Here is a 27015-nt window from a genome sequence, read left to right on the forward strand (position 1 = left end):
TTGCAAAACTGCACACACCTTTATTTCATACCCACTGCAACCCGGTCTCGGCAGACAAGCGCCCTGAGTCACAGTCATGATCGAGATCCTCTTCTGTCCATCTGGTAGGTCATGGAAAACCCAGCACGTTTCAATTAAAATCACATAAAAGATCCCTAGAGAAACTGATCTAACGGTCTTCCCCCAAACAACAGATTTCCTCTTCATCAGTAAACTCAGCAGCTGACAAGGGAACACAATGTGGACGTGACCGTGAGAGCTGCCAGCACGCAGGACTGTACACATGCATGCTTTCATGTCTGAAGATTCACGACGAATGTCCGAGGGCCTGATCTGACTGTTACCCGCCACCAAGAACTCAAAGAGGAACAGCAAGGGCACTAAGGAAATGTCACCCTTTTTGGAATTCAGCCCTACACCCTGGACAAGGGTCCAGGGCACCGGAGAGGCAGCAACGCTGATCCGAGGGCCCTGCTGCCGTGGGGAAACGTACCTGCCCAGCCTCCCCCACTTCCCGGGGTCCACTCCTCCAGCTTCACGCTGACCTGGTCCCCTGCGCTCAAGTGCCTGCCTGGCAGGAATCTTCACGGTTCCAAGAACTCTCCTGGTTGAACCCAAAGTGACATGCCCTGTTCCAAAGACAGGTGTTCTTGCGGTGCGAAGGACGTTCTGTGGGTTGCAAATATGAGTGCGTGTGCATACACAAGTGGCTCCTAAGGGAGACAAAGCTCTTCTTCTCTTTCGCAAGAGAACACACCGCCGGCCGCGGCCCGGGCTACCTCCTCTTCCTGTGTTCCCTCATGTGCGCAGCGATGGAACCGGCAATTTCCGCATTCTTCTTGTTCTGGCCGAAATAATCTAGGAACTGACCATCTGGTCCAATCAAGTACATGATTATTGTATGATCCACCTGCAGAGAAGGGGGGAGAGAGCGGACACAAACATTACCGAAATACATTTATTTTACTGAGTGCTGCAGTAGAGAATTCCACGCTCATGCTTCAATAGCCTATCTGTCATCTGTAGAATGGCTCGAAGCCTGCTGTAATAAACTCGCGGTGACAAATAACTAAAATCTTCTGGGTTCCAGAACTCCGCATGGACTACTGCCGTGAACAGCAGGGAGGGTTTGGAATTCTGGTTCTATCTGTACCATGCGTACCCACACAATCTCGGAGAATCTCCTTCGACAAACCGGCTGGGGCTTTCGGAAGCACTGGTTAGTGCACTGCGCCTCAATGGTGCCTACCACATTTTAGGAGAAGAATCCAGAAAACTCACCCCTACTCTGAGTTTATAATTTATAAATTCCAGCACAATATTTAGTCCTGATATTAGCGATGCAAATGGAAATGTGAAAACAAGGGTTTCCTCCCCTAGGAAATTTGTCTATACTATGCAGAATGATCCCATCAGAAGCAGATGACCTGGAAACTTCTCAGGAGCCATAAATGCTATGTCTCCAAGGGGTCATCTTCAATGTATTATCTCTTTCTCAGGCAAAGCTCTGAAAACATTCCAGCTCTAAGTGAGGCTTAGATTAGTCCTCAATGTTTTTATTTATAGGCTTCCACCAAATCCAAGTTTAAATGAGCAGAAGACGTGGCGCCTGGCGTCCTTGGAATTCACTGCAGGCTTGACTTGCTATTTGGCAAGACGAAAAGGAAGACAGAAATGTGATCACACATACCACACTGGGGCCACCCTCCGAATGCAGGCGCTGCGCAACACAGGTCTGCGAGCTTATTACTTCTTTATACACTCATGTTCGTAAAGACAGAGTGAATGGAAAGAGTCACCTGCCCGAGCACATAAGGAAGGAATGTAGGCCAAGGGCTCCAACAGCTGGTGATTCCACGCATCTCGGAATAACCCGCCGCAGGAGCAGGACGGGGAGCAGGACGAGGAGCTGCGCCTCTCTGCACTGCACGTCGGCCAGAGGGCCAGTGGAGGCTCTGCTGTGCAAGCGTGACTCTGTGGCCTACATCCTTCTCCTGACTTCTTCTTTTTCCCTACTCTATGCTCCCTCTTTCCTTAGAAGACTAAACTCCAGTGGATTTCTTTGACGAGAGTTCTTAATGTGTTACTTTCTAATATACAACGGAAATATTGTTCTATCTGCATCTGCGAAACTTGTCGGTGGTTGTTAAGTCTTGATGTCCAGTGACCCGTGGGCACAGCATATCACTGTGTGTTTCTAACACAGAGGACTTGAAGGTGGGAGTAAGTAGCTCCTAGGAGAGAAGGAAGCTGTGCGGAAGGACATACTCATTCTCACGCGCCCTTTGTCCTGGGAGTCTGGTACCCTGCTTCTCTACAGATGACCCAAAGGGCTCAAGAGTAAGCCAAGTCGTTAGCGCCAGAGCTAAGCTTAGGACCCGGGTCTGTCCACTTTCACAGTCCCCGCTCCTACCAATCAGCTCATGCTGGCGTCCTACTGAGGACCAGCAATGCAAATTTTCTAATGGGTGAGTTTTCTGGACACACGTATACATTCCCTATGTTTTGAAAAGGTAACGTGCACACATAAAAATGAGCACAACAGTGAACTCACGCACTGGAGATCTGCCACTCGTTCCAGACACCCAGGGGCCCTCCGTTGTGCCCAGAGGGAACCACTGCCACCAGTTCCTTCTGGATGCTTCCAGAGAAACTGCCCGCGCCTGCCTACTTCTTTCACCACCAGCACCATCCGTGCAGAAGTACCAGCACCGGGCAGCTGCTTCCCCATTCTACACGGAACCGCACACTGTTCCCGGAGTGTGTATGCGGTGGCTTCCGGTTTTCAGTCTTCAAGAACAGTGCTGTAGGGTACAGGTGTAGACAAATCCCCCAGAGTGGAATCGCTAAAGTAAAAAGTATTCCGCCTCCAATGTGACGGACTGCCGCCCGAACAGGGTGTATTGCTTAAATTCCTACCATCCACCCAGGGTCCTGCCTATTCTTCCAAATGCACTCCGACAGTGTATTCCCTTTACCCACAATAGATTTTGACAATACTTCAAATCTCTGACCTATGCTGATCTAATAGGTAGAAAGTGGCATTACATCGTATAGTTCCCACTCTTTTGAGTGGAACAGAACATCTTTTCTGGGGTTCAAAAGCCAGTTGTAGATTTTTTTTTCTTTCTCTCTCTCTCTTTTTAACAGAGAGAGTAAGGGGGAGGCGAGGGGCAGAGGCTCCATCTCACGACCTTGAGATGATGACCTGAGCCAAAAATCAAGAGTTGGACGCCTAACGGACTGAGCCAGCCAGGTACCCCAAGTAGCAGTGTTTTTCAGAAACACTTGGTACGTAACGCAGATGGAGGGACCATCAATATATAACACGGCGACATACACGCTCAGCCTCCGACGGCATCCTCAGTGTCTGGTGTGCCCACCTGACACGTCCTATCTGTCCAAAGACTCCACGGGCCAGAAAGCTTCCCTTCTGCAGCTCCTGAGATTGAGAAAACCTTACTCGGTTACACCCCAGCTCTTAAGACACTCCCTCACTCCCCGCAGGCCCTTCATTAGGTCCTGACGGAAGCTTCCCATACTGTTTTGTGGAGGAAGATCTATGACCTCAAGGCACAGAAGGCGTAGCAGTGAGAAACCCAACAAGCTGGAGAGCGCCTCCCCCTACTGGTTGGCTTAGCGAATGTGTACAACCACCTCACTGGTTCTTGCTGCTGTACCTGTTAATTCCGGCGCACTTAGTACCACGCAGGTTTCCATTAGCTTCAGGCATCTAACTCACTGTGTCTGAGCAAAAGGTCAAATTCTTAGAGCAGTGGACTAGCAGGTCTCAGACAGGGTCCAGCATGTATTCCAGGGGCTTCAGCTACTCTATAAGACTCAAGTGTCTACAGGGGTCCCCAGGGGACTCAGTCTGTTAGGTGTCTGCCTTCAGCTTTAGTCACCATCTCCCGGGTCCTGGGATCCAGCCTCTCTCTCTCTCTCTCTCTAAGTAAATAAAAATCTTAAAAAAAAAAAAAAAAAAGACTTAAATATCTGCATTCTAATCTTTAAAATGCAAAAAGTGGCCACTGCCATTCTGATTTCTGTGCGGCACCACCTTCTGACTGAGTACAAGCCTCAGTGTCCAAAGGCACGTTTACGACCCACAGGGCACTAGGTGTCGCTGCTGGTTACAGGCAGACACCATGAAAATGACGTGTTCCTGCTGAGCCAAGACCAACCAGTCAACGCAGACCACACAGCCCGACGTCCCCAGGTGTTTTACAGGACACATGGGGAGCAGCTTGGGACAGCTGGGCATCCATCTGAGAGTGGGCTCACCCAAACCACGGTTTGTAGACAGACTCATGACTAGTCGCTTTGCCCAACCAATGTGACAGAGAAGCCAGAGCACGAGGGGAAAAATGGAACCACTCCTACAAGGTCAACTATTCATCGGCAGAAAGAAATGTCCAGTTTGAAAAGAAACCTGGGTGGGCGGGGCTGTGCACAAGGAACACACCATCCTCCCCAGGCTCGTGGGGCGGCGCTACTGAACACTGGCTCTGTCTGTCCTTCCTCGGCAAGGAGGCAAATATAAACACAGAACAGTGCAAGGCATACCAATCCTAGAAAAGCATACATTACAGCAAGTCTACCTTTTCACAGCTTTCAATCTTTTCTCTTGCTTTTCAGAACTCTGAGGCATTCCAAAAATGCAGTTCCCCGGGCCCTCACACTGCTGCTTACACTTCTTCCCTGGGGACACAGGGAGAATCTACACCATGTTTTTTTTTCCCCCTTAACATATAATGTATTATTAGCCCCAGGGGTACAGGTCTGTGAATCGCCAGATTTACATATTTCACAGCACTCACCATAGCACATACCCTCCTCAATGTCCATCACCCAGCCACCCTCTCCCTACCACCCCCCTGACGCCGACAACCTTCAGTTTGTTTTGTGAGATTAAGAGTCTCTTGTGGTTTGTCTCCCTCCTGATCCCATCTTGTTTCATTTGTTTTTTTCCTACCACCAAACCCCCCACGTTGCATCTCCACTTCCTTATATCAGGGAGATCATATGATAATTATCTTTCTCTGCTTGACTTATTTCGCTCAGCATAATACTCTCTAGTTCCATCCACGTCGTCGCAAATGGCAAGATTTCATTTCTTTTGATGGCTGCATAGTATTCCATTGTATATATACCACATCTTCTTGATCCATTCATCTGTGGACGGACATCTAGGTTCTTTCCATAGTTTGGCTATTGTGGACATTGCTGCTATAAACATTCGGGTGCACGTGTCCTTCGGATCACTTCATTTGTATCTTTAGGGTAAATACCCAGTAGTGCGATTGCTGGGTTGTAGGGTAGCTCTATTTTCAACTTTTTGAGGAACTGCATACTGTGTTCCCCAGCGGCTGAACCAGCTTGCATTCCCACCAGCAGTGTAGGAGGGTTCCCCTTTCTCTGCATCCTCGCCAGCATCTGTCGTTTCCTGACTTGTTAATTTTAGTCATTCTGACTGGCCTACACTATGTTTTGAACTCAAAGAACCACCGTTCCCAAACGATGGCTTCTCTTTATTTCCAAAGTGGTATCCAAGCAGCAGGTTCTACTGAATCTAAAATATAACTTGCTGTGTACTTTCCCATAATTTTATGGGCCACTAAGAAAGGTAATGGGCAATGAAGTTACATGAACAGTGACTCTACATTAAACAAGCAGCCTTAAAAAGGTGATACTTCTTTTGTCCTTTCAAATATCCCCAATTCCTGAGGAATTCGTGCAGATCTCAGCCTCTTTTTCATTTCTGAAGCCAGTCACTTGAGCTGTACGACCATGTGGGGCCTGAGAGCCGGCCGTGGCCGACCCGAGCATTTACTTACTATGTAGTCCTCGTCCTCGTCCTTGGGGCCAGGGCTGTAATATACCCGGTACGCTCGGGCCACTTGATCAATCTCTTCTTTGCTGCCAGTCAGGCCAACCAGTTTGGGAGAAAATTCTGGGGGGGAAAAAGTGAGAAACACAGTGAAAGATGAGAAGCAAGCAAAATCCGCCTCCCCACCTCGACTTTAAAAACCAGTCTCAGTTCTAAAGCCACTTTCTTCTGTGGGTCCCTGACCACCTGCCCTCGCGAGCCACAGGAAAACAACAGATGCAAATTCTCCTCTCTGATAAAGATGTCATGTCTCCAAGACAGGCCACCTTCTGGGCCATCAAGTGCGCAGAGAACAGAAACCGTATGACATGTGCTTGCAGACCCCAGTGGAGTTAACCGAGAAGTTAGTAACAGAAAAGTAAGTGGAAAATCCCAAACCACACGGAGATGAAATGCTCTTCTGAATAATAATACAGATCAGAGAAGAGATCTCAAGAGAAATTGGAAAGTATTATGAACTAAGTGAAAATGAAAACCCGCGAGCAGAAATCAATGAAAACACAACTTATCAAAATTTGTGGGATACAGTCAGAGCAGGGCTCCGAGGGACATTTGTGGCACCAAACTGGTACGCTGGAGAAGATGAGAGACCTAAAACCAGGGCCTAAATATCCCCCACAGGAAGCTAGAAATAGAAGAGCAAATTAGATCTGAAGCAAACAGAAGAAAAGAATGAATGCAGAAATCAATGAAACTGAAAAGAAGAAATAGGTAGAGATAAACCAAGGAAACCCAAAGCTGGTTTTTTGTAACATGTAAGTCAGATCCTTTCAAAACGATCTTGTAAAGACCCAGGAGGGAATGGATTTTAATTATTTAAATCACATTTTTTTTTTTAAAGATTTTTATTTATTTATTTGTCAGAGAGAGAGAGGAGCGAGAGTGGGCACAAGCAGCCAGAGTGGTAGGCAGAGGCAGAGGCAGAGGGAGAGGGAGAAGCAGGCTCCCTGCTGAGCAAGGAGCCCGATGTGGGACTCGATCCCAGGACGCTGGGATCATGACCTGAGCCGAAGGCAGCTGCTTAACCAGCTGAGCCACCCAGGCGTCCCTTTAAATCACATTTTTAAAGAACTTGGTTGTTTTTAAATACTTAGATATACTTCCGAGACATGTGACGTTTACAGATATTGTCAAGAATCAGGCAGGACAGGTTTTCATCATATTCTGAAAAAAAGGTTTGCTCCACGACTCAGTCATCCCACGCCAATGGCTGTATCTCATTGTCCAGCAAACAATCTCACGGCACACAGCTGCTATTTGGTTTTTGGGATTCAGGGAAGTGAGCTGGCGGAAGTCACTTAAACACCTGGGTTCAACAGACTACAGAGATGACAGTCCAACACCTAACAGCAGGACCTTCTTCCAGAAGTGGAGGAAAAAAGCCTACTGTCATTTCTTAATTCATTCTGATTTGAAAAACTGCTCAGATACTGAAAATGCAAGAAGGTTTTCCTTCCCATTCTGAGTAGAGAGAAAAGTGAATGGCGTCTAAATTAGTTGCAAGTCCAGACATTTTTAAGGAAAAATTGTTGAAATTGCAATAATTTTCTACATTTCCCCCTATTTACATACCTAGGAAAGAATTTTTTTTTTAAAGATTTTATTTATTTATTTGACAGATAGATCACAAGTAGGCAGAGAGGCAGGCAGAGAGAGAGGAGGAAGCAGGCTCCCCACTGAGCAGAGAGCCCGATGCGGGGCTTGATCCCAGGACCCTGAGAGCATGACCTGAGCTGAAGGCAGCGGCTTAACCCACTGAGCCTAGTAAAGAATTTTGAAAGAATGGAGCTTTCAAAAACTCTAAAAGCTTAAACAGGTGTACGTATGTGCCAGTGAAGAAGATTACTGTAAGGGTTTTGCAATTCCATTGCAAGAACTCAGCTCTCTCATCTGGGGACATTTAGGATTCGGGTAACCCGCAGTAACAAACCACTGCCACCATGACACACCTACAATAGAGATCGTCTATCACCCATGAGCCAGACCTGCTTTTTACTTATTTGGGAAGTGACTACTGTCCTTGTTCACATTCCTGCTGAGCCTGCACACTATGAATATGTATTCGCCTTAAATATCTAATAGAAACTCCAAACTTCAAGGAAAAATAAACCTAACCTCTGCTTGGGCAAAAATTTCTTGCAAATGAAACCAGAAGAATTATGTACAAAAGAATATACTAATAGACTGGATTTCATCAAAACTGAAAACCACTCTTCAAGGCACATTGAGAGACTGAGATGAGAAGCCACAGGCTGGGAGAAAATGTCTGTGAGAAATGCAAGTAAAACAAACAGCCCCAAAGAAACGAGCGAGAGCTGTGAAAAGACGCTTCCCCAAAGACGACATACAGGATCATAAATAAGAACATGAGAAGATGCTTAGTATTTTTTTCTAAACATTTATTTATTCGAGAGAGAGAATGAGCAAGTGGGGGGAGGGACGGGGCAGAGGGAGAGAGAATCCTAAGCAGACTCCCCGCTGAGTGTAGAGCCCGACAAGGGGCTCAATCTCATGACCCCAAGATCAGGCCTGCGTGGAAACCAGGAGTCAGATACTCCAATCAACTGTGCAGCCGTGCCACCCCGGCACCCCAGGCGCCCACTCCCAAGGGTCATTAGGGTAAAGCATATCAAATCCACGATGAGTAACCACCGAAGTCCTAGTGAAATGGCTAAAATTAAAGGCTGACCACATCAGGTGTGGGTGAGTGGGCAGGAGCCGGAGCTCTCACACATGGCTGACGGGAGTGTGAAAATGTACAACCACTCTGGAACACTGTTCATCAGTTTCTAAAAAAGATGAACGTGCACCCAGCATATGCTCCCACAACCTACTCGGATGCATTTACTCCAGAGAAATGGAAAGTCCATCTCCGTACAAAGACTTGGACTTGACTGCTCTGCAGCAGCCCCGAACTAGAAGTAACCCGTGTCCACCAACAGAACAAGGCTCGGCAACAGAAGGGTGAACACGGACAGGCGAAAACATGGACGAGTCTCAAAAGCCTCTTTATGGGGAAAGAAGCCATTAAAAAAGAAAAAAAAAAGAGTACAAAGTGTACAATTCTTTCACATCAACTTCTAGAAAATGCAAAGTAACCTACATTGACAGAGAGCAGATAAGTGGGTGCCAGAGACCGGAGTGGGGGCAAAGGGGAGGGAGAAGCAAGGGTGCAAGGAAACCGCTGGGGCAGACAGGAACGTCCAGTTTTCCACTGCAGTGATGGTCTCAGAAGCGCGGACACACGATGAAAGCTAACAGACCGCGCACTCCATACATGTACGTGTTAGCATGTGTTTGTTATAGCTCAATAAATATGTCACACGACAGAAGACACAGCAGATCCTCCATGAAACACACTAAAATAACGTCAAAGCTTTAGACAGTATGTGTGATAATGCGTCATATGTAACATTAAATGTAAAACTATTCATTAGTTCTTTTGACCAGTAGCTTAGCCAGTTTCACCATAATTAAAATTCCAATTCCTGGGCGCCTGAGTGGCTCAGTTGGTTAAGCAACTGCCTTCAGCTCAGGTCATGATCCTGGAGTTCAGGATCGAGTCCCGCATTGGGCTCCCAGCTCCATGGGGAGTCTGCTTCTCCCTCTGACCCTCTCCTCTCTCATGCTCTCACTGTCTCTTTCTCAAATAAATAAAGTAACATAACGTAAAAGAAAATTCCAATTCCTGATTTTTTAGCACCCATGTTGTCACTCCTATAACAAGACAGATTTACTGTCATTATTCAGCTAAAGAAATTTGAATCCCAAGAAATTACGCAATTTGCCCGAGCTCATAAGAATCTAGGTACTCATCCTTAATTGTCATAACTTAGTCTGTAAAAGTGCCTCCTCATAGGTTTTAACCTGCATGTGGAGACGTTTCAACTTTTCCATGGAAAGTTACACATGTCTCTGTCATAATAAACATTCTGGATTTACAAAACACGTGTTAGGAACACAAACTGTGTATAGTCTCTCATCTCCCAATCTGCATGCCCCCAGGACATACGTCTGTCCTAATTTTACAGAGTGAGATGCGGAGGTGGAACTAGAAGCCATGTGCCCTCACTCTCTACTCAACACTGTCAGCTTTGTTGATATGTGAAGGCCAAGTTCAGCCTTTCCTGGGATGAAATAAAAAGAGCCGTGCATTAGGAATTGAGAAACCTGTTTATTTGCTGATCAGCCCAAGTTACAGCGGAGCCGCATCTTCTCATCTGAATCTGTCACGTGCCCTCCCTATTCCACGAGGCACGTGAGGTTAAATGACGTGATCTTTCAGAAACTTTAAGAGCTTAAACAGATGTAAAGTCTTATTATTCTTTTCATATTTTTATTTTATTTACTTGAGAGAGAGAGAGAAGGCACGTGTATGAGTAGGGTGGGGGAGCAGAGGGAGACTCTCCAGAAAATTCCCCGCTGAGCAGACAGCCTGACGCTTAATCCCACGACCCTGAGAAAATGACCTGAGCTGAACTCAAGGGTTGGATGTTTTCAACCCATTTACCCACCCAGACACCCCGAGATGTAAATATTATTAACAAAACATACCTTTCACATAATTTGCGATGGCTTCTTTTGTGTCCCTTTCTGGGTCAATGGTGATGAAAAGTGGAGTTAAATTTGGCAGAGTTGGAATATTATCTGAAAGAAAGTTCTGGTCGGTCAGTATTCACACTCTAGGGAAAAGAGGACAGCAGCATGAACAATGAAGAGCAGGAAGTGCTACAGCAAGGCGTTCAGGAAATAGATGGACACCGGATGTTCCAGCGGAGAGGCCGGGGCAGGGAATGGGACGGCCTGCGGGAGGAGGAGATGTCCACAGCCTCTGCAGCGGAACTAGGTCCTTATCCCACCTAACGCCAGCACCAGCGCGTGCACGTTACCCAGATCACATCGTGTGGCTATCTCGTGTCCTGATCCAATCTGATGTTCGCAGTCTGCTCCCCTCACTGTATCTTAAGGGCAAAGTAGCCATCAACGAGGCCCAAATCCCCTGAAACAATCTATTTTAAGAAGGACGTAGACTGCGCCCTCACTGGTAGTAACTACCACTGACTGACCACATGACAAACTGTACTGGTGATTTCCGGGTCTGTGTGTCATGGGGACGAGGGAAGGGTCAGTGGCGGGCGTCCACAATCAGGGAAGGGACACAACACAGAGCTATGGGAAACCAGACCTCCCTGGCATCTTTAAGCAATCTGACGTTTAGTGTCAGAACAAGCTCTCTCTGGTAGACAATACGGCCACAGGAATCAAAGCAGCGAACAATGCGACGCGGAGATTTTATGTTCTCACAAGGAGCCCGAATAATCACGACACGTGACCCGACAGAAATGTAAGAACATGAAAATCGTGGTAACATTAAGCAAACGTACTTTTATAGTCAGCAAGAGCTTACCTATCTCATCCACGACTTGAATCATTTTTTCTAGTTCTTCTGGGCAGACATCAGGGCAATGAGTGAAACCAAAATAAATCAACACCCACTGACCCACGTAGTCTTTGTCGGTTTTGGGCTCTCCAGTGTGCGTCGTGAGGGAAAATGGGCCCCCGAGCAGAGGCTTTCCCAGGCTTCGCTGCCGTTCCTTCTCCAGCTCTGGAAGAGATTCAGACACGCAGGTTACAAAAGTCAGTCTAGCCACAGGCACCGAAATGCCTGAGGTACAGTCAGTTCTACACTCGTGACTATGGCAGCACAGACTGTTTCCAAGCAGCTTAAGAAGTCTCTTTAAAAAATAAGATCCAGTTGGGGCACCTGGGTGGCTCAGTGGGTTAGGCCTCTGCCTTCGGCTCAGGTCATGATCCCAGGGTCCTGGGATCGAGCCCCACATCGGGCTTTCTGCTCTGCAGGTAGCCTGCTTCCTCCTCTCTCTCTGCCTGCCTCTCTGCCTACTTGTGATCTCTGTCAGATAAATAAAGAAAAAATCTTTAAAAAAAAAAAAAATAAGATCCAGCAATGAACAAAATCAAATCAAATGCTATGGTGTGTAGTAAGGGCAGTAAGAAAACCAAGTGGTAAAGATATTGCTTCCTCTCCTGGAACAATTCAGTCCAGTCGTTAGGACCGGGCGGGGTGGGGGCTGCTATGGCCCAGAACGGACTGTCTGAGCCCAAGTGTGGCAAGCTGGGTGGCCTGGCATCTGCAGGGTTAGCCTGAGTGTCCTGAGGAGGGCATCTGAGTGGGGTGGGGACAGCAGCAATGGGACCTGAGTTACACGCAGGGATGAATCATAAATAAGCATATTAAAGGTAAGAGTCACACCCAGCAGAAGAGGTAGAAAGATGGACAGAGACAATCAGAACGTGCCCCATAGCATGGAGCAGAGACTGCGGGTGCCGGTGTGAACCTCAGGGCTGAGACACATACAGACAGAGAAGGAAACAGACACGTAAGTACATAGTCTAGTTTCTAGCTCGGTCTCCAGAGAGGACCCTGGAGCAGACACAGCGCAGCAGCGACGAGCCCGTCCTGACTTCTATCATCCTCCACCAAAAGGAAACAGGGTTTTGTGGAGAAACGGAGGACGAGCAAAATGAGCCAGATTTTAGGAATAACTCAGAGAACGTTGGAGGCAGGTGAAAAGGAACAGTAAATTGCTCAGACTCCCAAGGATCAATATGGGACAATCTGAGCTTCTAAATAAAGAGAATACGGATTACAATTCTCGGAATACGTAGGAAAGCAGGCCTCTGGGCACACGTACACAGAGTTTGGTGCGGACTACAGTATTTACGTGTGTAAACACACACCACAAAATCCATGTTAACTGGATTTTCGGTAGAGAAGCCTGACAGACACAAGGTCAATCTGAGCAGTATCAGTAATGGGACAGAATGAAATCACATGGTGCCGGACTAGAAGCAGTGGGAACACAGCATCACTCTGGGGACATTCCTGCCAAAAAGATAGGACCCAATCTAAATTGTGAGGAAATGAGACAAACCCAAACTAGGGGACATTTTACAAAATAACAGTTCTCAAGGTCATGGAAGTCACATGAAGACTGAAGAGACTGTGACAGGTGGAAGGGGACTGCAGAGACCTGCAGGAGTGGGAATGGTTCTGACCCGACCCTTCTGCGACACAGAACATCAGGGAGCGGCACTTGAATGAGGTCTGAAGGCTGAACGGCAGTTAACACGTCGATGTTAATTTTCTGATCGGATGGAGGCATTATGACTATGTCGGGAGAATGTACTCGTTTGTAAGAAGTACACAATGAGGTATTTGATGAGGCATCACGTCGGCAAATACTCTCAGATAATTTAGAAATACTTTCGATAGTTTTTTTTTTTTTAATAAAACAACTACTACTGCAGGTGAAATTCCAAACTAAAGCCAAAGGCTTGCATATCCTAGAACTGTCTCTGCCACTACTTCCTCAGCTTCTCAGACCTGTTTCTTTGTGAAACTAAAGGAACTTAACTTCTCATTAGACCATGATGATCACATACATATATGATACAAATGAAACAAGTCTACATATCGATACGGATCTTATATTGCTAAGATGTAAAGCCTATGAATCCTTGCAGATTTAAACACATTCTTTGTATCATGGCATCAAAAGAAACTCTAAAGAACCAAAACAGATTTAAGTGATATTTTAAAGGTTTATTGGAAACTTCTAACCCAAAACTTAAATGCCTGGCACTTATATAACCATGGCTCATTTATCAGAACTAAGAAATTAAAGTTGGTGCAGTACTATTCACTTGAATTGGAATTCACCAGTTTTTTCACTGTCTGTCATCTGGTCCAGGATCTAGTTCAAGGTACCAGTGTCTAACAATCTAAAAAGACTTAATGTGGACTGAATTGGAGGAGGGTGGTATGAAGCCCAGAGGGTACAGAGATGACTAAGATGTAGTCCAGTGATGGGGTGCTGGGGCGCCTGGGTGGCTCAACGGGTTAAAGCCTCTGCCTTCAGCTCAGGTCATGATCCCAGGGTTCTGGGATTGAGTCCCGCATCGGGCTCTCTGCTCAGCGGGTAGCCTGCTTCCTCCCTCTCTCTCTGCCTGCTTCTCTGTCTACTTGTGATCTCTGTCAAATAAATAAAATCTTAAAAAAAAAAGCCTGGAACATTCACTAAAATATAAAGTTCTTGCAAACAATTTCTAAGCATTTCCTGTGCTAATCCAGACCCGTTCCTGGCACCTACTGACCAGGTTCTCCCAATCTCTGTCCATCATCTGTGGTCAGCCTCTGTCCGGCCTCTCCTTCTGCTGATACTCAAAGTGGTTAGGGGTTGGCCCTTCTTTGGCCCTCAGAGCGCCCTTGCCCCTGGCCTAGCAGAACCTCAGCTAGTGAAATACTTTCCTTCCGTGTCTGCTCCCCTGTCCTGTGCACCTCAATGGCTGGACTACATCTTAGTCCTCTCTGTACCCTCTGGGCTTCATACCACCCTCCTCCAATTCAGTCCACATTAAGTCTTTTTAGATTGTTAGACACTGGTACCTTGGACTAGATCCTGGACCAGATGACAGACAATGAAAAAACTGGTGAATTCCAATTCAAGTGAATAGTACTGCACCAACTTTAATTTCTTAGTTCTGATAAATGAGCCGTGGTTATATAATTTGTTAACACAGAGGAAACCAGGTGAAAGGTACATAGATAGGAACTCTCTATGCCAACTTTGTAACTATTCTGTTCATCTAAAATTATTTAAAGGTAAGCAGTTTAAAAACAAAAGAAAAGATGTTAGAAAAGGATTTCATTTTGAGCTGCCCAGAGGAGATCTACTTACTCTGTGTCTTTTCTTTCTTGAAGTACTTCATTCCAGCCAATAAAGCTCCACCGATTGCAAATGTGAATGCCAAAGACTTCCAGGAAACAGGCTACTGGGGCAGAGATTTCAGATAAAAATACTAGTAAGATGCAAACATTTAACCATACTAAATTTACTATCATGGCGTTTAATGTACATAAACACAGGTCTTGATCCCGTTAAATACACAGAAAGTTCCTGTGATTCTGGGGTGAGAAAGTACTGACAGTGGGTGGTTCTATCTGGGCTGTGATGACAATGACAGGGCCATTCACTTCTAAAGGGAAAGTGGTTAAGTGCAGGACGCCCAAGTGGCTCAGTTGGTTTAAGCGTCTGCCTTCAGCTCAGGTCATGATCCTGGGGTCCTGGGATCAAACCCACATCCGGCTACCTGCTCAGCATGGAGCCTGATTCTCCCTCTGCCTGCTGCTCCCCCTGCTTGTGCTCTCTCCCTCTGACAAATAAACAAAATCTTAAAAAAAAAAAAAAAAAAAAAAAGTCGTTAAGCGCATTTCATGTGAAAGACGACCCAAAACTCAAGTCCCATGACTGTTACTAGGGTCACCCTGACACCAAATGCTGATTTCAAAACCGGTTAATGATGTGATTGTGCTGACACTGGGAACATAAATCAACCAAACGAAATTCGGGAGGTAGATCTAACTCTGGCTTCCAGAAGTAACAAAGCGAAAGCATAAATGAGCTTCTTGCAAATTATTTCTTTGCGCTCTTTTTCAAGTCCCAAGGTAAGATGTCGATTGCCTCGGCCTCATTCATTAACCTACCTCCCCCAGCTTCTAGACCCCATTTCTCTTACCCAACACTAGTGGGTAGTGGCTCTCACGTTCTCCTGGGGTCAGAACTAGAACCCAAGAGAAACCAAGGAAAAAGGCATACCCTGCACGCAACTACGACCCCTCATTTTTGCTCAATTTCAACACATACGCCAAACCTCTAAAGGGGGTTCAAGTGACAGAAGCAAACACGCTCTGGGTCCTCAAACCTGGTCAACGTAAAACCCGAGCCCTATTTCGGGGTTATTTTGGGAGGAGGCGGCGCAAATATAAAACCAAGCCCGAAAATCCAGCCGCGTGTGGGAAGACGTCGGTTCTCCCGTTCTCCCTTTCTGGCTGGACTTCGGCACGAAGCAAGGGAACGGCGGGAGAGGAGTCTGTGACCCGGGTAAGGCTGAGCCGGAGGCCACTTCCGAGGTCACCACCAAACGGGGCGGGGAGGCCGCGAGGCACCGTGCAGAGGCGACGAGTCAAGAGAGGGCTGCGGGTGTACACTCACCCCGGGCTTGGAGGGGCGCGTGGGGTCTCTGCCGCCCTTCGGCTCCGGGCCGGACGACCTCGGCGGGGGCGGCACCCCGGTGCTCCAGGACCGGCTTCCCCAGCCGCAGCGAGCGAGCTGCGAGGTCAGCCTCGCCTCCCCTCGCCGCGCGCCGACTTGCCTCAGCCACACTCCGGCTGCCCCCTCCGCCGACCCCCAGACCCTGAGCCCGTAGGGCAGGAGCCGCCAAAGCCGGCCCCCCGGAAGCAGCATGCTGGGGCCGAGGTCCACCCAAAACCCCGCCAAGCACTCGGGGGAACCGCGCCTCCTGGGCCCGCCCCCCGACTTCCGGCGCCGTTCCCACTTCCTCCGGAAGTCGCCGGGGGCCGCTCTCTGCGCTCCACTCGTTGGTGGCGAGGTCGCCCAGCCGGTAGCCAGGGAGCCCTGGGCTGTGGAGTCGACGCGCGGTAGGTGGTTCCTCGCGGCTGGAGGCGGGCCCAGTCGGGGCTGGGCGGGGGCTTCGCGGCGCCGGCTGGCTGGCGGGCGGCGCGGGCGGCGCGGGCGGGCGCGAGAGGCACCCCGGCGGGAGAGCCGCCCTCCCCCACCCCGCTCCCCGTCCCCACCCGCGTCGCCCCGCTGTCCGCCCGGAGCCGCAGGGCGCGAACCCCGCTGCCTCCCTCCCTCCCGGGGTGCAGGAGGGCCTGTTGCACTTGACGCAGTCTCGGGCCGTTCGGGACTCGCTCGCCGGGTTCATCGGAGGGGCTGGGGAGGTGAGCTTCCAGCCGTTCCCGCATCGCGCTGTCACCTCGCAGGGAGCAGCAGCGCCCACGAACTCGCCGGTCCTGCGCCCTGTCCCCTCCCCAAGTCTGTCGGCTGGGCCGCCGCGTCCTTGGACGCTCTCGCTGGCTCCCCTCCGCGCCGCCGTTTCAGGTGTGGGGATGAGGTCCCTGGGACCGCGTCTCTCGCCCGGGGACAGCCCCGTATTCGTGGGCGCGGAGCATCCGCGGGCAGCTCCTTCCAGGCTGGGGAAGGTGCAGCTTGCACGCGCATCCTCTTTGCCTGTGTTTTCCTCCCCGTCTCTGCACCCTAAACGTCTCCCCTGCCCACCTCCGCGCTGGCTTGGCAAGGAGCAAAAACAGGGTGGGAGGCTGCGGGGAAGGAGAAGGGCCTTCTAATTCTCTTCCCTAACTTCAGATTCCGCTCCTGCGTGGCTCGGTAGGATCAGGGAGCTTCCCGTGAGCAGAAGCAGCTCGCGCCCCGGTGCTTGTGGGACCGGAGCCCGTTGTTGTCTCTGAGTTGGCATAACTGGCCAGGGAAGTGCACCCCTGCCCAACAGTCGAGCTGGACTCTGTTGAGACCCATGTTTCTTCCTTCCCGAGTTGAGCTGGAATTTTCTGGAAGTTCTGCCCCAAGTACATGGTGCACTTCACATCGTTCTCAAACGAATTTTTCTGTCCTGAGGTTACCCGGGGGTGAGATTTTTTTTTTTTTTTAAATAGTATCTGTGTATTTCTTTGTCCTGGGAGAAGATTTCCCTCAAATTGCCAGAAAGACGCCAAAATGTCTTAGCCGTTCAGGCAATGGGCATATGCAGTTTTTGTCCACCTTTGTCATTGCCCCCGCTGGATGTTAATGATGCCAGTCATATAAATTAAAATACGGTGTTGTTTTTAGCTGGTCTGTTAAGTTTCATTTGCCAAAGTGATTCTTTTACCAGCTTTATCCTTAATTCGTTTACCTCGTCCTTGCTTCCTGTCTTTCTCTTAACAGTTGGCGGTATCAGTTTGCACTTCTATATTAAAAAATAATTTCTTTATTTCATAAAACTGTATATTCCCTGTCCTTAGCCTTACTTTCAAAAGCCATATGTCTGACATTACAGATCTGTTTTCTACCCCAAAACACATTACTGTTTTGAAGTGTACGGCCTTGGCTGCTTCTCAGCACATTGCTTAATTTTCTTTAAAAGGTTGGCGTATCTTCATTTACCCCTGAGTTTCTCTAAATTGAACAGTGTTCCAGTGGAAAGTGTATCTGATGAGACTTCTTGCATAACACAACAGGAATCTTAGAGCCAATTCAGTTTGGCTTGACTCACAGGAGAGTGAGTTTATTGATTGATTGATATACGATTTTACTTCTTTGAGAGAGGGAGAGTGTGTAGGAGTACGCGGTGGGGTGGTCAGGGAGAGAGGGAGAGAGAATCCCAAGCAGACTCTGCTGAGCCCAATGCGAGGCTCGATCTCATGACCCTGAGATGATGAGTTGAACAGAAACCAAGAGTGGGATGCCTAACCGACTGAGCCACCTGGTGCCCCAGAGGAGAACTTAACAGCCAATAGAACCGAATGATTGAGAACAGTTCCAGCAGAGACAGGTGGATGGATCCAGGTGTTCAAGTTATGTTTCCAGGACTTGACTTCTTTGCATCATTCAAATGTGCTTCCTTCCAGGTTGGGTTTCTTCTCAGGTAACCTTCCCCAGCGGCTCTGGCCTTTGTCGTCAGCTTCGCACGAGTCGTTGCTGCAAAAGTCCCTGAGCTGTTGCTCACTGTCTCCAGTGTGGGTCCTATGCTTACCCCCAACTGACCAGAGAGAAACTGGGTGCTTATGGGCCAGGCTTGGCTCACGTGTGTGCCCTTTTGGCAGCCAGGGGGGTGAAGGTCACAGTGGCTACACGGAGATGTGCAGATGCCTGGAGAGGCCAGAGGTGCTGTTACCAGAAGAACAGGAAATGAATACTGGCTAGGCAGGCACAAATAATAGCTTCTCCTAGAAAATCAAATTAATTGGGACTAAAAGCTCCCCTTAGGAGATCCGCAGTATGGATTATCACCTTAAAGCCATGAGTTTACAGACGAAAGCAAGCTCATTTGGCAAAGGATAAAAGCCTCCCCAGAAACTGTTTTCTCTTAAGCTTGGTAATAATGTTCCAGTGATACATGTACCCAATTATCTTCTGGTTGGACTCTCTTATTAATTGTACTTTGAATCACAAACTTTTGAAACCTAGTAAGACTACAGGTTTTCATCTAACTTAGATGAGTCTTAAGTTTACTGTATCTTGAGTTCTCCACGTTTCAAATCAGATGATCTGAGCCACCCTACAGGCATATTGGCTGGCATGATAGCTACTGGGTTTTCAGATGGGGACTGCAGGACGAAACAAGCAAATGGAAAAAAAAAAAAAAAAGTGTCAGAACACCAAGCCATTTTTTGGGATTTCCAGCCTTTTTCTAATGCTGCTTTATTCCTGTGCTAGGGCTAGTAATACCCAACCTGGTTAAGGAAGAAAGGAAAGTCGCCGAAGCTCCTAGTTGGGTGGATCCCTGGTGACAACAGTTTTGGAATGAAAAGAAGCCTCTCATTCTCAAGGAAGTCATACTGCCATCTGGCCCTCTTGCTGGCTGTGGAGTTGTCACCTCCGCCTAGGACAGTGATGCTCTGTCAGCAGGCATTTCACGTATCTGCGGATGATTGAAGAGAACTTGGGAGCTGTAGTGGGCTACTGGAGACCAGGAGTCAGGAATTAATTTTAGAAATGCCACATGAAGCTGTTTCAGAAACAACAAGGGTTTAATATGCTACCATCCCACAGCACAGTGTAGTACTCTAGATTTTGTAAGAATAGTTGATCGTTTAGGTTCATGGTTTTTAGTTTATTTTTAAATATTTTATTTGAGAGAGAGAGAACAAGAAGGGGGAGGGGCAGAGGGAGAGGGAGAAGCAGACTCCCTGCTGAGCAGGGAGCATGACATGAGACTTGATCCCAGGACCCTGGGATCATGACCTGAGCGAAAGGCAGACGCTTAACTGTCTGAGCCACCCAGGCGCCCCTGGTTTTTATTTTTAGTCATTAGTGTTCTTAGCTCTTTTGAGGCATTAGAAATGATTATAAATTTAGATTGTAAACAGTCTAGTAAAATAATAGCTTTTCAGGTCCAAATCCCTTGTTCTTGGCCAGTGTGGCAGATCACGGGGGAGAAGAAAAGATGATGTATTTTCCATTTTGGTTTTGGGGACAGAGTAGTTAATATTCAGATTTTAAAAAGCTGGTTCAGGGGCACCTGGGTGGCTCAGTGGGTTAAAACCTCTGCCTTTGGCTCAGGTAATGATCTCATCGTCCTAGGATCGAGCCCTTAATCGGGTTCTCGGCTCAGCGGGGAGCCTGCTTCCTCCTTTCTCTCTGCCTGCCTCTCTGCCTGCTTGTGATCTCTGTCTGTCAAATAAATAAATCTTTAAAAAAACAAAATAAAACAAAAAGCTGGTTCAGTTGGGAATCTAACCACCGAAGAACCAGGAACTATTTGTCAGAAATGAAGATAGTCACATCAATATTTTAGTTTTTGTTTGTTTAAAATGATTCTCCTCCTTTTTCATTTCCTCCCCCTGTTATCCCGGATATAAAATATAAGCAAGTTCTTTCAAGTGACCTACCTACCAAAGAAGACAAAAGATCCAGCCTGAAATAATCTGTAGCAGGAATCTAATGTATAAAGTACAGTGAATGAGTATAATACATAACTTTCTATAAAAAGAATCCTGAAGTTTTGATAGAATTGTTTTGGTATTTGTGGAAGAAAATACTCTATGTGTGTGTGTATGTGTAAAAAACTCATGCATATTTCTTAAACATTACAAGTTCTACTGGATGTGAATTTGACAGAATGCCTGTTCATTAACAAGATAATTGTAAATGATTCTTTTGAAGAATAGAGGTTATTTCACAGATGAGAAAACTGAACTTTTTCAAAGACTTGGGACTTCGGCTGTAGAGCAATTAAATTTTAAGACCCATGTGCTTTTCTCTCTACCACACTACCTGGTGGATTAACTGTTAATACTTTACCATCCTCTTCAGCCCATTTAGAAAAGTAAGATGTTTATAGTGTAGTTATGTTCTCTATTTTGTTTAGAAACCCGTTTGGAGGTTATGGACGTTAAGCCCGAGCCTGGAACCCTGAGTGAGAATTCGGAAGTTCTCTTCTCCTTTGGAGTGATAGCAGATATCCAATACGCTGATTTAGAAGATGGCTATAACTTCCAAGGAAACAGACGGAGATACTACAGACACAGTCTGCTTCACCTACGGGGTGCTATTGAACACTGGAATACGGAGGGCCGCCCGCCCCGCTGCGTGCTTCAGCTGGGAGATATCATTGACGGATATAATGCGCAATACAAAGTGTCCGAAAAGTCGCTCGAACTTGTTATGAACACTTTCCAGATGCTCAAAGTCCCTGTTCATCACACGTGGGGGAACCACGAGTTCTATAACTTCAGCAGAAACTACCTAACAAATTCTAAACTTAACACAAAGTTTCTAGAAGACCGGATTGTGCATGATCCCAAGACTGTGCCTTCGGAGGATTACTATGCTTATCACTTTGTCCCCTTCCCCCAGTTCCGGTTCATTTTACTGGATGCTTACGACCTGAGCGTCTTAGGCGTGGATCAGTCCTCTCCGAAATACCAGCAGTGTCTGAAGATACTGAGGGAACACAATCCAAACTCGGAGTTGAATAGTCCGCAAGGTGAATTATTCCTTTGAGCTGAGAGTCTAATACATTGTCTTTCCATTCTTCAGCTACTTTTTATTCAGCAGGAAGATGGATGATTAAGGTAAAAGTATATTGTCGCTGTTGTTCAGGGTCAGGATTTCTCACAGGCCTCATGGCACGTGGATTGGTTGCTGTTAGTTCAAGATTCATTTATTTAATGGGCATCTGAATGCCACTTTTGAGCAGGCCCTTTTTCAGGGGCTGGCTCTCCAGAGCCAGAGCAAGGCTGACAGCGTCACCTTTGTTTTTCTTTTAATGGAAGGAATGGAGAAAGCAAGATAAGTAGGCGGGCAGGACAGACCATAAATGAAACCAATAGAATTCCGTCCACAGTAATCAATACTACCAAGAAAATGATGTGTAACTTTAAAGTAAAAGACTCAGGGTAGTGTTTTAGCTTAGCCGGTCAGAGGTGGCCTCCCCAAGGGAGAAAAACGTTTAAGCAGAAACCTAAATGATTAGGAGGAGTCATCCTCAGGAAGTGCGGGGCGGGTGGAGTGTTCAGGCCAGAGGTGGGGCAGATGGAAAGGTGCTGAGCAGAGTGACACGTTAGCATCATGAAAGGGCTCAGGAAAAGGCCAGCGAGGCGCAGGGTGACTTGTGGGGCCCTGTGGACACAGCCAGGAGCCTGTGTTTTGTTCTCAGTGTAACACGGAGCTAGTGGGGTAAGCAGGGGAGTGGGATACAGGCCATTTATCTGTCTGTTGCTCTAAATTCTTGTGGTTTCCTATTTTAAGTCAGCTGCTGCCACACATTCCTACAGAAAAGTGCAGGCGTGCCCCCATTAGCCAAGTGTGTGTGCCCAAAGGAGGAAAAAGCGGACATCTGGTGGGTCTGACATATTGCATTCATTTCAGGACTTTCTGAGCCCCAGTTTGTCCAGTTTAATGGAGGATTCAGCCAAGACCAGCTGAACTGGTTGAATGAAGTTCTCACATTCTCTGACACAAACCAGGAAAAGGTGGTGATTGTGAGTAAGTATTTGAATTACTTGATCATGCCAGCCTTTTAGAGAACGGAAAAGTGAGGCCCGAAAGTATACTAATGGTATTTATGTCGTGATGTCCTTCTGCTGTCAAGTGAATGCTTACCTTTCTTTACTGAGAATCTAAGTATGAGGGTGACTTTTACAGCTGAGTCAGGAAAGAACCATAAAATAGAAAAAAAGCATCTTGCCATGTATTAGTGCCTGTGCATTGGCCTTTTAGGTTTCTGAGTAGAATTTCAGTACATGGAACCGTTTCATGTAGTACAGTTGACCCTGGAACAATGGGGGAGGTTAGGGGTGCTCCCCCCGGCCCCCACACAGTCGAAAATCCACGTACAACTTTTGACTCTCTAGTAACTTAATTCCAAATGGCCTACTACTACCTTACAGATAACAGTTGTTTGATGCATATTTTGATGTTATGTGTATTATATGCTGTCTTCTTACAATAAATAAGCTCGAGAAAAGAAAATGTCTTAAGAAAATCATAAGGAAGAGAAAACACATTCACCGTATTTTCTGTGTTTACTGTAAAAATGTGTGGATAAATGGACCCGCGTGTCTCCAATCTTGTTCATGGGTCAAGTGTGATACGTGAGTGAGCAGTTCAGGCCAGACCCCATACCCGGCCTCAGCCTCAGGAGACCTGCTGTTCAACGTGGTGGCCGCCAGCTGGGGGCCTCTGCTGTCTAATTAGAAGCGACGCTGGTCATGGGACCCATGTTAGCGACTAACCTGGCAGTGAGAACTTCAGTTCTAGACTCTCTGCCATGTGTTTGCGAGGAAACGAGATTGCTGTTATTTCCACCTAGAATCGTCTTTTGCAGACATGCTGTCATCACAGGTCATAGGACTCTGGAGGTGCTTAACATTCACTCAGCTGCAGGTGTGCACACACACGTGTGTGTGTGTGTGCACGCACACGGGGCACTGAATTTGGATTTGCAGCGTAGCTGGTGTCCTCACTTTGGGCAGAGTGTAGACCCTCGCTTTAGAACTGATGTGGCCAAATGGCACAGAAGACCGTGCTTGGGGTCCCAAGGATGAGAGGCCCTCCTGTGCACACTTGTTTCTGTGAGCTGAGTAAGTTTGGGTAAATGTGGAGCCTACCAACCATGGTTTTTCTCTGGATGGCACAAATGGAATTACGAACATGAAAATCCCTTAAAAGCGACAAGCTCTTCTGATAGTTGATCTAAAAGTACGCTTCCATAAATACTTGTGAGTCTTTCCCTGACGTGGGGCAAATAGGTAGATGGGAGTAGGAGTGTGTGTGCTGCCGTGGGACTTTGAAGTGTCCTTCCAGGCTTGGAGAGTACGGGACGCCCAGCAGGTGTTAATGTGATGTGACCCTCTTGCAGTCTACCGTAGATGGCCTGAAAGCAGAACACTTCCCAACCTGTCTCTGCTGTTTGGCTTCCCACTGCCAGGCTGCGCCTGTCACCTCAGAGAATACTAGAGCTGAGAGGGACTACAGGTCGTACCATCAACCCATTCAGTTCAGAGATCTGGAGACTGAGAGATTAAACGACCTAGTAGTCTCACAGCGCATGCTTTTGGCTGAGACTTGAGTCCCTCCCATCTCATTTCCTACCCTGTCCTGGATTCCCCCGTCTCCTCTTCCGTTTGCACCCCTGTCTACATTAGCCACCTCTTAAATTCCTCTTTCACTATAAGCTCAGAACCTGGATGAACAAATCTTTGACAACTGGGTGTGTCAGGTTATCTGTAGCAAAGTTTTAAATGGCTGATAGCAATTTTCTTTCATTTTACTTTGCACTTTGACTTTGCGTTTTGGGGATTGAGAGGTCATTTTGCCCCCACCTCTGGGGTTTTGTCTGGGCAGTTGGAAGGCTTGCACACTGTTCGCTGACATACGGGGTGCTGCCTTAAGAGTGGGTGCGTGGTGGGGAGTTCAGGGGTTTGGCTGTGAAAAGGTTAAGTCAGACGCCTGTCAGGCATCCGTGCAGATGCTGAGAAAGCAGTTTGGATGTTGGGTCTGAAATTGAGTGGGAGTCTGGGCTGGGTATAAACATGTGGGAGTGGAAAAAATCCTGAAGACATTCGAGACTTCACTAGATCACCAATCACTTTACTAGATTTGAGAAATTACTAGATCACCTTTAGGGGTTAGTAGGGAAGCGGAGCCCAAGGTCCAAGCATTCAGGCACTTCCAGTAGGAAGTGGAGAGACACGGAGCCCATGGAGGGGAATGAGAACTCGTGGCCATTGAGGCTGGAGGAAGACGTGGGCGACTAGTGGTGTCCCTGCAGCCCAGTGTTTCAAGGAGCGGCGGGGAGCAGGTCACTGTGTCAGATGAGTCCAGTGTAACCTTTTGATCTGGAGAGTCACAGGCCCCTTTGAACTCTGAGCCATCATCACGGCTTCAAGTGTGGTCATGGTGTGTGTGTGTGTGTGTGTGTGTGTGCGCACATGTACGCGTGCTCATGCATACTCATAAGTTCTTCTGGTGCCTTTGACTCTTTAGGGATCTGCTAACACCCTCCTTTGTAACTTGTATTACAAACTGATACTAAACAGTAAAAATACTCATAAGAAAAATTCAGAATAAACGTCGGTAACAAATAAATAGTACCAAAATAGGAAAGTGATTTCAGGGCAAGAAGCAAAGCCGAGGGAGGGAGCTTTGTGCCTGCGCTCCACAGTGAGACATGATGTGATCTCCTGTGTGTCTTGGCGTCAGGAATTTGAAATCCTCTTTGTTCTACTTCCATGTATGTCCTGTGGGTCCAAGTATAAAACCTCCCTGCTCTACCTCGCTGTTCTCATCATTCTCATCTGTAAAATGGCTCTGGCTCCCGGAGGTGTTTAAATCCGTTTTAAAGCACTGAGTGTCTAAATGACCTATAACCCATGACCCACCTCCAAACTAAATTTAAAACAATTTAGGAGTACCTCTTTCTGTGTACCCGCACTCATGTTTAAGAGACTCATGTTAAGAGACTCTAGCATGGTATCTGCCTGGCTCCTAGCCGCCCTCGCTCGCCATTGTGCATGGGATACCCTCAGTTTTTCTCAATGTTTGTGCCTCTTTGGATGTTTTAGGCCATAGGGATCTCAGGGGTTCTGCCTGGACAGTGGCCTCTCCCCGTGGACGTGGGCTGCCTCCCCCTTCCGTATGCTACAGAGACGTGGCTGGAGATGATCTAGTTCTTCTCTCAGGTCTATTTGAAATAAGTAGCAATATCCCTTTTTTTTTTTCCTAAGTACTAGTTTTTAGCCATTTATTTTGATGAAAGAGACATTTCCTCATTAGCTCATAACTCTTCTTCTCTTTAACTAACAGGCCATCTTCCCATTTACCCAGAGGCCTCCGACAGTGTGTGCCTGGCCTGGAATTACAGAGACGCCCTGGCAGTCATTTGGTCTCACAAGTGTGTGGTGTGTTTCTTCGCCGGTCACACTCACGATGGTGGCTACTGTGAGGACCCCTTCGGTGTGCACCACATCAATCTAGAAGGGGTTATTGAAACGGCTCCCGACAGCCAGGCTTTCGGCACCGTTTATGTCTATCCTGACAAAATGGTGCTGAAAGGTAGAGGCAGAGTTCCAGACAGAATTATGAATTATAAGCGGGAAATCCAGCTTTAGTCTGATTTATCTTGTACACGGCTGTAGAAGGAGAGTGGTGGCTGAGCGCTGTGTTTGTGTCTCTCTCTCCCCTCCCCCAGTCCTCAGGCTGATTGTGTAGTTTTCTATTTGCATAACAAAATGTATTTATGGCCTCAGTGTGCACTAGCTCATGCTCATGAGATATTCTGAAATGTCACTTCTGGGTAATCTATCCAGCGGGGAGGATTGGAAACAAAATGAATGAAAACAAGCCGCCTGAGTCACCCAGGGAGGAGAGGGGGTGACGTACTTCTCGAAACTGACTTCCTTTAGCCTTATCTGAAACTTTTTTACTTTTTACAAGGAGGATGTATCCCTGTATTAACATGTACCTTAAAATTCATAATAAAAAAATAAAACCAGCTCAGGTAAGCTTTCTCTGTGTATCCTGCCATGTGAATGAACTTTGGACGTTTTTTGCTCCAAATACCTGTCGTGTTTGTTTGTGCATTTGTAGGCTTGTATCCCTGTTGTGTAAACCACAAAGAAATTCTTTCACAGGTGAACGTGTGGTCTCCCGCGTGAGGCCATGAGAAGGGCCTCCCGAGAAGTCACGTGGTGGCCTTGTGATTCTAAGCAAAGCAGAACCAAGGGCCAGTGCGGCTGTGTGCCTGCCGGTGTGTGGTCCGTTTGGCAGCAGCTAGAGACAACAGGGGTAAATGAATTTACTCTTGACTCCCTTTTTAGACAAATGGGGCCCGTTAACTGGGTAGTCCTATGTGCTCAGGCTTATTTGTGGCACCACTTACTAGATAGCAAAGGGACTGTTGGAATGTAGAGAAGGTTTGATTCAGGGCCTAAAAACATCAGGAGAGGTGAAAGCAGTACTAGTCAGTGTCCACGTGCCTGCCAAGTGCCCAAGCCCTGGGGGAGCAGAGGTGTGTTTGTGTTC

At 47.3% G+C, this 27015-nt stretch overlaps 2 protein-coding genes across 10 annotated transcripts in view; one reads left to right on the forward strand and one right to left on the reverse strand.

Annotated features, from left to right (window-relative positions):
• Window positions 1-16305, reverse strand: LOC116577553 (protein SCO1 homolog, mitochondrial). 2 transcript variants are annotated; one of them, XM_032320920.1, is made up of 6 exons: window positions 15964-16305; window positions 14650-14740; window positions 11298-11495; window positions 10445-10537; window positions 5838-5953; window positions 1-910 (listed from the first exon to the last, which is right to left on the reverse strand). In XM_032320920.1, exons 1-6 carry the CDS (start codon window positions 16213-16215, stop codon window positions 776-778), a joined length of 885 nt encoding a protein of 294 aa, XP_032176811.1. In that variant the 5' UTR covers window positions 16216-16305; the 3' UTR covers window positions 1-775. The 2 variants fall into 2 exon arrangements, with proteins under 2 accessions (XP_032176811.1, XP_032176812.1); XM_032320921.1 differs by having other exon boundaries at window positions 14650-14743; window positions 15964-16054.
• Window positions 16302-27015, forward strand: part of ADPRM (ADP-ribose/CDP-alcohol diphosphatase, manganese dependent) — a 25438-nt gene continuing 14724 nt past the window's right edge. Inside the window, exons 1-5 of one of the 8 annotated variants that reach the window (XM_032320916.1) lie at window positions 16337-16409; window positions 17327-17414; window positions 20858-21475; window positions 22360-22476; window positions 25798-26662. In XM_032320916.1, coding sequence (XP_032176807.1) covers window positions 20875-21475; window positions 22360-22476; window positions 25798-26102 — 1023 coding nt within the window. In that variant the 5' untranslated portion in view covers window positions 16337-16409; window positions 17327-17414; window positions 20858-20874 and the 3' untranslated portion in view covers window positions 26103-26662. The other 7 variants (XM_032320919.1, XM_032320915.1, XM_032320912.1 and 4 more) reach the window with 7 other exon arrangements.

Source organism: Mustela erminea, chromosome 18 (genome assembly GCF_009829155.1).
Source record: "Mustela erminea isolate mMusErm1 chromosome 18, mMusErm1.Pri, whole genome shotgun sequence".
NCBI lineage: Eukaryota > Metazoa > Chordata > Mammalia > Carnivora > Mustelidae > Mustela > Mustela erminea.